Source organism: Meleagris gallopavo, chromosome 3, assembly GCF_000146605.3.
Source record: "Meleagris gallopavo isolate NT-WF06-2002-E0010 breed Aviagen turkey brand Nicholas breeding stock chromosome 3, Turkey_5.1, whole genome shotgun sequence".
Taxonomy (NCBI): Eukaryota; Metazoa; Chordata; class Aves; order Galliformes; family Phasianidae; genus Meleagris; species Meleagris gallopavo.
Genome location: NC_015013.2, coordinates 66,070,222 through 66,082,017, shown reverse-complemented (window position 1 = coordinate 66,082,017; position 11,796 = coordinate 66,070,222). Strand labels below are relative to the sequence as shown.

General features: G+C 39.5%; 1 protein-coding gene across 1 annotated transcript in view; it reads left to right on the top strand.

Annotated features, from left to right (window-relative positions):
- Positions 1-7,531: 7,531 nt before the first annotated feature.
- The window catches only part of ZNF704 (zinc finger protein 704), a 65,399-nt gene continuing 61,134 nt past the window's right edge, over positions 7,532-11,796 (top strand). The window contains exon 1 of the mRNA XM_010709067.3: positions 7,532-7,797. Within this exon, the coding sequence (XP_010707369.1) occupies positions 7,571-7,797 (227 nt within the window). The 5' untranslated portion in view covers positions 7,532-7,570. The remainder of the gene's footprint in view (positions 7,798-11,796) is intronic.

Sequence of the window (11,796 nt, the reverse complement as noted above, 5' to 3'; positions counted from 1 at the left end):
ATCAGGAGAGGGCTTTCTGGTAGAATGACACCAACTGGTCTCATAGGCAATGAGATGGCATTCCAAAATCCCCATCTTGAACTGTGCCTTCTTTAGAAGCTATACAGTCTTACTATTGTATGTAAACCAAGGATCTCAACATTAACTTGAAATCGTTTATGTGTTGACAATACAAATTTATCCAGAATTGGAGCAGTGAGCATTGATGTGTGGGTGTGTGTTGATTTGGTTGGTGGCTTTTTTTAAAAGAACTTCTCACCCATCTTTTTGGAAAGCAGCCAGGGTGGCTTGTGAGGGATCTTTGTTTTGGAATGAAGTGGCACTGGGGCCAAGTCTGATTATGGTGGCCTGTAGTTCTGCAAGTATGACTTTATGAGTTGAGGGAGAAAAGGAAGTTTGTATGAAAATGATAATGGTGTCAAGAATATTAAGTTATAGTGTTGCTGATTTTGTTTATTTGAGCAGCTATTTTCCCAAAGCACATTTCCACTAGCATTTTTTTTTATCCAGAGGTTTGAATGAAGTCAGTTTTTGTACACTCTTCATCCTCATAAAGTACTTTTAAATGTCTTTTTAGAGGCACTTTTATTTTGTTGTAATGTGAACTACTTCAGCTGTACGGAAAAAAGTAAACAAACACAAAATGGCACAAATTGGCAATAATGCATGGCTATTTTATTTACCCCAGCCCTAGGATACAAACTATGTACAGAGGGATCTTGCTCAGGCGTCTTGGTCCTTGCAGAGTCCCAGAAGACCCAAGAGGACAAGTTGGAGTTAGCAGTTGTCTCCCAGAAGAGGAAAATGACAGAAGGTCAGGCAAATGCAGTCACCTTCCAGTGGCACAGATCAGTGCAGCTTCACTGTGGGTTGAATGCTGTGCCATTGGAATGAGCAGTGCTGCGTGCTGGGCAGCTATTTTCTTTTTGTTCCATCTCACTCAGTGATGCCCACCTCCTTGTTGGTAAATTAGCCCCTGAGTTGTCTGTAGAATTGGTAGCAAAGTGTGCCTTACGTGATGTAGCTATTCTGATTGTTTTTCTGTTGCTGTCAGCCTGTGCAGACCCTTGAAAGGGTTTTAAAAATAAGATCCGTGCTCCTGGTATGCCCACCTAAATCAACAGGTACTGCACAAGAAAACAGGACCTGAAAGGACATATGTGAGGGTCAGTTTTAACCTTTACAGGGGCATTTCTGTACATTTGAGTCACGTGCAGGTAAACTGTGATATTCTTGGGATACTAATACTTGTCAGCTTATAGAAATCACAGACATCAAGGCCAGTCTGAATGGGGGCTTTAAGCAACCTGGTCAGAGGGAGGTGTCCCTGCCTATAGCAGGGAGTTGGAACTAGGTGATCTTAAAGGTCCCTTCCAACCCAGACCGTTCTATGATTCTATGGTCTTAATGCCTTTTAAATATTAGTGACTTATTTGAAAATAACTATCTTCAGTTTTTGATCAACAATACACCAGAAGCAAAGGAAGGTGCTAAAAAGCCCGGTGAGATTGTACTCAAGATATGAATTTATAGTCTGTCAAATTTAAGGCTTTCAGTTTGATTCTAAGTATACCTCTTCTTATTCCAGTGCTTGCTGATCCCTTGGTTAGGTGGTCCAATACTCGAGCTGTTTGATCAACACATTTATTGCTATTCAGGGCAAAATCCAAGAAATTGGAAGAGACTGAAGTTTGGCTGCAATGTGATCATCGTATCAGGGATATGCCTTTGGGCAGATTAATAATGGTCTGCAGATATGTTAAGGTATAAACTATCGAAAAAATTGTAGTCCGCACATCCTCTATAGTGAATAAAGAAAAATATATCTAAAACTTCTCAAAAACAGCATTGATATGGAGTGTGCTTGAATTTGGGCAGGACTTACATTGCAATGCATCAACTTGATCAGGGCACATGAAATTCAGGACTGGCAACACGGTGGTGGCAAGGTACTACCAAACGTAGGTTTCCATAGGCAGGCCAAGATGACTTTTGGAAAGAAAAAATGTAATGTGCTGATGGAGACACTAAAAATATTAACAGTGTGGTGACCATTTCAGCATAGGAAGTTTTGCACGAATGTGCATAAGAACTTCTTCACGGTGAGGGTGACGGAGCACTGGAACAGGCTGCCCAGGGAGGTTGTGGAGTCTCCTTCTCTGGAGATATTCAAGTCTCGCCTGGACGCCTACCTGTGCGACCTGGTGTAGGGAACCTGCTTTGGCAGGGGGGTTGGTCTCGATGATCTCTAGAGGTCCCTTCCAACCCCTACAATTCTGTGATTCTGTGATTCTGTGTCCATTTAAATGTAAGATTAAATTACTTGAGTTAAAAAATAATTTAGAACAAATTTAAGCTTAAAATAAGAACTTCAACCAAAATATGTGTCATGGTCTTGGCAACTTCAAAGCAGAAAGTAAAGCTTCTTCTGCTTTTGGTTTAGGAAAGCTTCTGGCTAGAAACCAAAGCAGAGAGAAAAGTTCCTTTCAGTTTTCATAAGAAGATTACCAAACTCTCTGGCCGAAGCAGCACCCGCCTCTGGTTTGCCTGAGTGTAGCTAGAGTACAGCACCATTGCACTGACCTTGGAGAGGGGGAATACTTCAGACTAATCAAGGGCAGAGGCTTTGTAACCCTATCCTTGTCTCTGAAGAAATTCCTGGAAATATTCCTGCTGTTAGATGTTGAAAACTTGAAGGAGTGTGAGTGGGAGGGCCAGCACTTCTTGAAAAGGAACAGAAAGAGTAAAATTGGGTTAGGGCCCAAGTGGGTGCAAGTACCAGATCTGAGCTCCAGGAAGGTAACATTCAGCTGTCATTTCCAAGTGTATCAAAAGTCTCACATGCCCACAGTGATAGGAGGGAAATTGTCAAAGGGAGGTGACGGTAACTGCAGATAGAAACAACGTCAGGTTAAAATTTGCAGATCTTTTATAACTTGTATTTCTGTAACTGAACTTCCAAGCAATGTCAGTTGCCTGAGGGCAGGTTGCAAAGCACTTGGCTCAAAGCAAGTTGAAGGTTACTGATGGCTTGAAGGGAAAAATATGCAAAGAGTTGCATAGAAAAGCAGTGACTGTAACATAAAGTGGCTTGAACGTGTGATAAATAATGGAAAAAATTATGGAGGCTTTTATCAGCCGTTGATACTGGAGGCAGTAAGGTGGCAAGTATTGAGGTATGTTGGAAAGTATCGAGTATGTAAGAAAAAACAAACCATTAGCTAGCACCATAATCATGTAGTTTAACTACTTCCCAGCTAATGAGAGAGAAATGCTAAGTATCAGAAGTCTTATCTGTGAGACTGCCTGCTTGTACTAGACATTCCACTAAGTTTTTGCTGCAATGTTTACAGAACTGCCAAAAGCCTTGAAATAGTCAAAAGGCTGTGGTGGATTCATGGGGAAAAAAAAATGTTTCTGGTAAGATAGAGCAGCTAACTTATCTAGAAAAATACATTAGAAATTGGTAATACTATCTCGCAGCTATGAATGATCATGAAGCAGAACATGAAAAGTGAGTAGCCCCAATGGTTTATCAATGGGTTTACCAAACAGTGAGACACTTGATCAGTCAAATTACTGTGGCACATGATGCTCTCACATTAACTTGCTCATATATATTGCTGGATTGCCACAAAAAGGTCATATACTCTTCCACAAAAGGCAGATGTTTCAGGTGGAACTGGCTCTGTAGACATGGATGAATTAAAGGAAAAAAAAGCTGTCTGCAGAGCAGGGGAGAGTTACCAGACAGTAGCCCCTGAATTAAAGTCCAGACTTTCTGTTATCATCACCTGTTTTTAAAGGAGAGAAGATACTTTATCTGAAATCAGGGGAAGTTTAGAAAGATGCTTTTTTTTTTTTTCCAATTATCTGTTGAAAACAGAAAGAATAAGCACTAGATGTGGTCTTCTGCCATTTCTGGCTATTTAACCAATGGACCTGATCTGTCCATTTGTTAGTGGACCTTCTGCAACCTTCTGAATATTTAAATCTGTGGTCATTTTTCACTTTCACACACTTGGATGGATCTGGCTATTAATTATGACATATTGAAATATGAAAACCCAAACGTTACTTGACTGTATCTGAGCTGAATATGAATATTATATCATATCATAGAATGGCCTGGATTGAAAAGGACAATAATGATCATCTAGTTTCAACCCTCCTTCTGTGTGCATAACAGTTTGGTATATATCACAGTAAAAATGATTCTGTTCTTAATGTTTTTGATTTTATTTGTCTAACTATTAATTTAGTCGTCTGCAACCTTTTGTGATCAGTAGGACTGTAAATTTACTGATGTGTGACAGTGTATTTGTTGAAAATGAATAAAATGTCATAGTCCCACTGAGAACAAATTATTTTCTTCTTTGGTAAAATTATGAATATATTGGATAGAAAAACAAACAACAAAAACTGAAAACAAAGCAAAATCATCCTGATGAATAAAGCGAATAGAGAAACTGAATGCCTTCTTTGCTTCAGACTTCAATACCAAGGCCAGCCCAAAGGAATCCCTGACCCAGGAGAGCAGAGAGAAAGTCTGGAGAAAAGAAGGCTTTCCCTTGTTTGAGGGGGACAGGGTTAGATTGGTTTTGGCAAATGTGGCACCCACAAGTCAATGGACCCTTCTGGGATACACCCACAAGTGCTGAGGGAGCTGCTGAACATCGCTGCTTGGCCATTCTTGATAATCTTTGAAAAGTCATGGCGATGAGGAGAGATGACTGAGGAAGTAAGCAAATGTCACCTCAGTCTTCAAAAAGGGCAAGGAGGGCCTGGAAAACTGCAGGCCATTCAGCCTCATCTCCATCCCTTAAAAAGTAGTGGAGCAACTTATCCTGGAGGCCATCTCTAAGCATGTGGAAGACAAGAAGGTTGCTAGAAGTAGTCAGCATGGATTCACCAAAGGGAAATCATGCTTAACCAACTGGATTAGCTTCTATGATGGGACAACTGGCTGAATGGATGAGGAGAGAGCAGTGAATGTTGTCTGCCAGGACTTCAACAAGACTTTTGACACTGTCTCCCACGATATCCTCAAACTCACTAAGTGGGAGCTGGTAAATGGACTGTGAAGTGGATTGAGAACTGACAATGCCATGTCAGTTAAAGGTTTGTGATAAGGACACAGTCTGTTTGGAGGTGTGTAGCTAGCAGTGTCAGTACTGAGTCCAGTATTGTTTAACTTGTTTATCTCTGACTTGGACGAAGGGATACAGGGCCTTCTCAGCAAATTGGCTTATGATATAAAACCGGGAGGGGTAGCTGATATCCTGGAGTGCTCCACTGCCATTTGGGAGGGTCCTGTCAGGCTGGAGAGATGGGCAGAGAAGAACATCTTGAAATTCAACGAAGGTCCTGCACCTGTGGAAGAATAATCTTATGCAATGGTACAAACTGGGGGCTGACCTATGGGAAAGTAGCTTAGCAGAGAAGGACCAGGGGATCCTGGCGAAGAACAAGTTGAACGTGAGCCAGCATTATGCACTATTGGCCAAGAAGGCCAATGGTGTCCTGGGTTGCCTTAGGAAAAGCACTGCTAGCAGATAGAGGGAGGTGATTCTTCCCTTCTGGTCAGCCCTGGTGAGGCATCACCTGGAGTAATGTCCAGTTTGGGGCTTTTTAATGCAGAAGAGACCTGGAGCTCCTAGAGTGTGTCCAGTGAAGGGCTACTAAAATACTGAAGGGACATCTCACATGAGGAGAGGCTGAAGGAGCTGGACCTGTTCAGCCTGGAAGAGAGAAGACACGGGGGATCTCCTCAGTGTATATAAGTATCTGAAAGGAGGTGTCAGGATAGGACCATACTCTTCTCTATGGTGCCCAAGTGATATAGGACAAGAGGCAATGGGCACAAACTGAAACACAGGAAGTTCCATCTGAATTCAAGTAAATCCTTCATTTCTTTTGAGGGTGACAGAGCACTGCAATAGATTGACCAGATGAATTGAGGAGTCTCCTCCCCTGGAGATATTCAAAAGCTGCCTGGACACAGTCCTGGGTAATATGCTCTAGTGCCTTGCTTGAGCCAGGAGATTGATCCAAGTGACCTCCAGAGCTCTCTTCCAACTTCAGCCATTCTGTGGTTCAGACTGAATTGGAGAGTAGAGAAGGGGGGAGTCTGCCTTTGCCAAGGAATATGATAAAACAGTGGAATTCAAATTTTTATGCACACCTTCATTTGGCTTTGCATAATCTCTGGATATTGGCTGGATATTGGAACCTGGGCAATCTCAGACATTTTTTTGTCTTCAGTACATCACTTATTTCAGGTCTATATCCATGAAAACAGAAGGTCAGAAAAGACGTTTCTGTAAATCTTAAGTTTTCAAAAAATACTCATTAGTCATAATTAGATTTGTATTGTTTATATGTCTTCTTTTAATTCTGTGATCACATGCTGATTGTTTTGTCTTCCAGGCAAATTTTCTTGGTTATGTGTCATCTGTTTGTGTGTGAAGAAGTGTAAAATGACTAATTCTTTGTACTATTTACATTCATAAAATAACAATTTCAGCTTTGTTCTTGAAGCAAGTGCCAAAAGTCCTTCCATGGAAACACGAGAATGAGAGACATTAACTCACTGGTCCCAAATATGACATATACTTAGCATAACAAAACAAAATTACCTTGGCAAGACTCTTCCTTGTGAACTGTAAATAGGTTGCACCTTTTTATACCTGCCAAGATCTGAAAGCTATAATAGATTTGTGGGGAGGAGATACATATATATTTGTATACATATGTATTAATTACTTACACATTTATAAATTTTTTGAACAATGAAAAGGAGTGAGGTGGTAGAGTTTACATAGGAAAGGATTCCTGCTTATCTGTGCTGTTGGTATCTGATGGTAATGCATCCTGGATTTCTCCACTGTAATATCAGTAGTAATAGTAACAGGTGTCTAAAAATCCACTTTGCAATTCTTGAAGACTTCTAGACACCACACACGTGCTGTGGAAGCACATCTATTCCAGCCAGGTTGTTCTGTCTTCTGGTGGCCATTTGGCTTCAGTGGAGGGAACTGCCACCCAGGTCCAGCCTTGGAACTTCTGGCAAGTTAGTGGTTGAAGCTCCTGATGTTAAAAGCACATAAATGGCTGTCAGAAGCTCCTTTATTTCTTGGTTGCCTTTTAGAAAACCATCTGTGTAAATTCTGACATTTAACGGGATTTTAGGATGAGAACAGTTGGAATTTCTTTTGAATAGTTACACAGCACAAATGTGTGTGCATTAAATATAAGTTGTGCGTACTGTGGCTTACGGAATTTCAATTCCAATACCTTTTTTATTTAACATTAAGGCTTACTGGGTTGCTTTATCAAATGGCCAACAATTGCTTATTTTCCTGGTCTGTCTTTAACACTATGGGGAAATTAATTAGCAGTTCGAGAATTTATGAAGTGCAAAGAAATAGTATTCTCTGATTCAAAGAGCTAAGTAGAAGAAAATTTCCATGGATATGGGGTCACCACCACCACCACCACTTTTTAGAAGAATAAGAGAAAAATTTAATAATTGCTCTTAATTTTGCAGGCACCCAGCATCAAGCGTGAAATGACCTTCCCTGCATTTCAACAGGAGGATGTAAAAACTGACATCAGTCAAAAACTGCCAGACCAACAGTTTCTCCTGTTCACCACAAAGGAGGAAGATCTAAAAACAGCAGAGACCAAAAAAACAAGCAGAGTTCATGAGTATGAAAAGGAAAACACTCGTTCTGTTTGTCTTCTGGAACAGAAGCGCAAGGTTGTCTCTTCAAATATTGATGTGCCTCCAGCAAGGTAAGACAAGTTAGTTTTGGTTTGGTTTTGTTGTTGATTGTTGGGGTTTTTTATGCTTTTCATGTGTGCCTTTTTTTTTTTTCTTCCTGGTGGGATATTGAAGGCAACTTTGCCAAGTGTACTGTGAACTGTTAAAACTGGTACTCGTGTTTAAGCAGCCCAAAGTTGATGTCGACTCTTCTACTTGAGAGATCTGCTAGAAAGTAGCAAACAGTAGCAGGAGCTGAGGCTGCCAGAAATGTAGGACTAGCAATGGTTTTGCTATTATCATGTGCTGCAACTGAGATATGCCCAGAAGAGGATGTACCTTAACAGGGGGAGATTGTTGACCCATCTTTAGCTTTGCCTGATAAATAATCTTCTAAATGTGACATAGGATCATACCTACAGCTACCTATTACTCACAGGAATGTACAGTGACTTATTCTAGAAATTGAAGTTGTAGTATCATATTTTCCACCCTTTGCTTACGTGGGGCAAAAGCTGAGTCATTATGTGGTCTATGAAATGAATTAACAGAAAAAAAGTGGTGAGGAAAAGCCAGTGCAGGAAAATAAAATTTGTATGAAATGGGAATTTAGGGATTTTGTTGTTGCTTTTTTAATTCTTATTCCTTGGATTTCTTCTGGATACACATAAATTTTTGTGACACTTCTAATTATAAAATACTTACAGGGAAATATTTTGAGAAAAAAAATATTTGTTCTTTTATGTTTGTTATGCATTATCTATATAGCAGCAAGAAATTCCAGATTTATTTATATATTTTTATTTTTTTCTGACATTTAGGTGGAATAATAGTAAGAGAAAAAGAAACCAAGAATTTTGTACTGGATAACGATTAAAGAGAAGGGGATAGAAAAACAACATCTAAAACTTTGAACTTTTTGGGAAGGAATTCTTTACTTGGAGACAGAAAAGGAATGACTCCTCTAGGCAAGGACTAGTGTAAAAGAAAAATATCCAGTAACGCTAAACAGATTCTCTTGAAACAATGGTGAAAAACTGATACCAAGTTGGGTGCTCTGTCTTGCAAGATAACAAGTGCATGGGAGAGTTTTTCCTGTTTGTGATTATATGTTGACACCGGTTTATCTGCAAATATATATATTTTTTAATGTTCCTGGTAAATATACTTGTGTATGATATACAGTGAAGTTCCTAGCATGTTTATTTTCTAGAATGTCACTTATGAAGTAGTCAAACTGTACATTTTGCTGTTTTTTTGACTGCTTTCTAAAAACGAACATAAAGCTGCATGTTTTGTCATGTCATCCAGAAGAGAATCATCTTTCTCTTCTGGCTCTCATGGATGACAATTGTGAAAACCACAAAGTTCACAAGCATTTTGACAGAACTGTCAAAGGCACATACTAGGCATTTACATGGCATTTACTAGGCACATACCTAGTAAACAGCTGTGCATTAAATAGGATGCTTACTTATTTTTTCCCCTCATAATCAGCCCTGTAATAATGACTGAGTGCTCAGAACAAATGTAATGATCAGAAGATCCACGTTGAAAGGCACCATAGGAAGTGACCTAGTGCAGTGTCCTGCTCAAAGCATATGTTAGCACATCCATTTTAAAATTTGCGAAATAAAGGTTCAGGCTTTAGGAGATTTTTATTTGACTTGATTGAGATAATCCATCTCAAAGAGTCAAGCTCCTCTTTGCTGTAACTTCGAGATCATCTTTCTTCTGAGGGATGAACATTTTTTCCCCAACAATATGGCAAAGAGAATGAATAAGCATCTTTAATACCCCTTTAAAACTAATTATGACACTAGTTGTGAGCACAGGATACTAAGATGGTAAGAAGCATATTTGTTTGCAAAAGTGTTTTGTAAAATTGTTCATTGTTGCTATATTTTGTTGTATGTAAGATCTTATGTACTGAAGAGAATTTTTTGCATGTTTTCAGATGTGCAAGTGAAGCTGCTGTATTAGGAGACTTAAGGAAGAAAGCAGGCAACAAATCTAGAATCTAAATTCAGTAGTGTGATAAGTATCATGGTCACTACTGCTACACGTTTGATTTTCCATTGGAATGGGAGATGGCTTTTTGTCCTGTTTGTCAACAACACACAAGAAGTGTGCAAAAACCTTTGCTTGGAGAGCTTATTAAATACTTGTTGTTGTAATGAGGGGAATGCCCAATCTTCGGTAGGGCCTGTTGAATCTGTAGAAGTCATGTTCTCTGGGGTACAAAGGAATGTAAGGCCAGGCATTTGACATTCTCCTGCCTCTTTACAATAATACGATGTTTACAAAAGTGTGGGAGAAGTCAGGAGGTGAATATGATCTTCAGTTTCACGTGGCTATATACACCATCTTGAGAACAAACTTAGGTAGTGTTTTGAAGTGCTATGAAAATGCAGTTTGCTCTGTATTCTGTTTTAAAACCTTGATGGAGCTGAGGAGATTATCAGCTTTGCTGATAATGCCGAATTGAAGAGGAAGGTTGAACTTTACTAAACCCTGAACAATATCAAAGTGGTTTAGAGACAAGTTTATCCTACTGCAAAATCTTCATTAGCAGGAGCGTATGAGTATCTTCATAAGAGCTATGGAACAGTGTCTGCAAGAGAGTTGGTAACATGGAAAGTTATCCTTCACTTTGACCACTTCATGAAACAAAGTCCATCCTATCTCATCTGTTTTTAAGGATACCAGAGAATGTGAATGAAAATCTTTGTGAGGCTCTGTATCCAAATATTCAACAACTCACAAAATATTGGTGTGATAAATGCTGCTTCTCAGACTTGGCTGCAGTAGTGCTGCAGTGCTCTGATTATTGCTCACAGACTACAAACTTAAAAGCATGTGAAAATATTTTATCGTGGTCTCTGGCATTTCAGGTGCTTCATATTAAGGTGTGCTGAAATTACTGTAGATGGAAATACAGAGGGGAGACAGTTGGGTTGCTGTGTATGGAAAATGGGAATCTAGTGAAGAATGTGGACAGTAGAATTTTGTTTTTTGAGGAGGGGTAGATCCATATTTAACAGCCCAGCAGTAGTGCAGTTTTCTGGAGGATGGAAGGTGTGGGTTCAGGCTCTTCTGTTGTGTTTGGAGCAGTGCCATGGACTCATCCAGGGAGGTGTCCTGAACATCGCATTCCTGGCATACTCAAGGTGCTGCATAGGGCAGATCTTTAAAGTAATAGTATCAGGCTAAATGTACCAATATTTTATTACATACTGGAGAATTTTGATACTGAAATGCTCATTAGCTTTTAAAGTTGATTGTTTACATTTTCTGTTTCTTCTTGCATTATACCTGCAGACCTTTCTGTCTCTTTCTTCTGCTCTATTGGAAGTTTCTGCTAGATTAAAGTAGAAGATCAGGGCTTTTTTTCTTTTAAAGCTAATTTTTAAAATTTTGGAATACAGAAATGAGATATGAATTTAAAAGCATGAAGTCTTTCCCTTTCCAGATCTCTTCATTCTGTCATTGTACACACAAATACTACACAAGGTGTATAGCACTCCAAATTTTCAAACTCAGATGAGTCCAGTAAAACCGTTAGCTTAGCAAATTAGCTGTTTAATATAAAGCAAGGGATTCAAATTTTCTTATCACTTTTCAAAGTTTTAAGTTATCATCAGTTTTGGTGCTTAGAGTACAGGTCTTGGGGAAAGCGGTCTGACAACTCCACTACAAACTGCAGTTATCTCTGAGAATTGAGATTTTATCTACAGAACAGAGGAAAATACATTTCTGTTGACCTGCAGTTCAACTACAAGCGATCAAACGTAGAACAGATCCCTGGGATCTGAGTAGTGAAAGGTCATTTTGTAATAAGAGTGGTGCCACACAGAGAATAATAGCGTTGCATTGTAGGCAGAAGGAAGCCCAGCTCTGCTGGTGTTCTGAGCAGCTACATCTGCAGAGGTCAGCTGCGATCAAAGATGATGTCCCCAGCAGGCAGCAGTGTAGAAGTTAGCAGAGCCTTTTCACTCATTTGTATTTTCATCAGTTATGCACCAAGATCC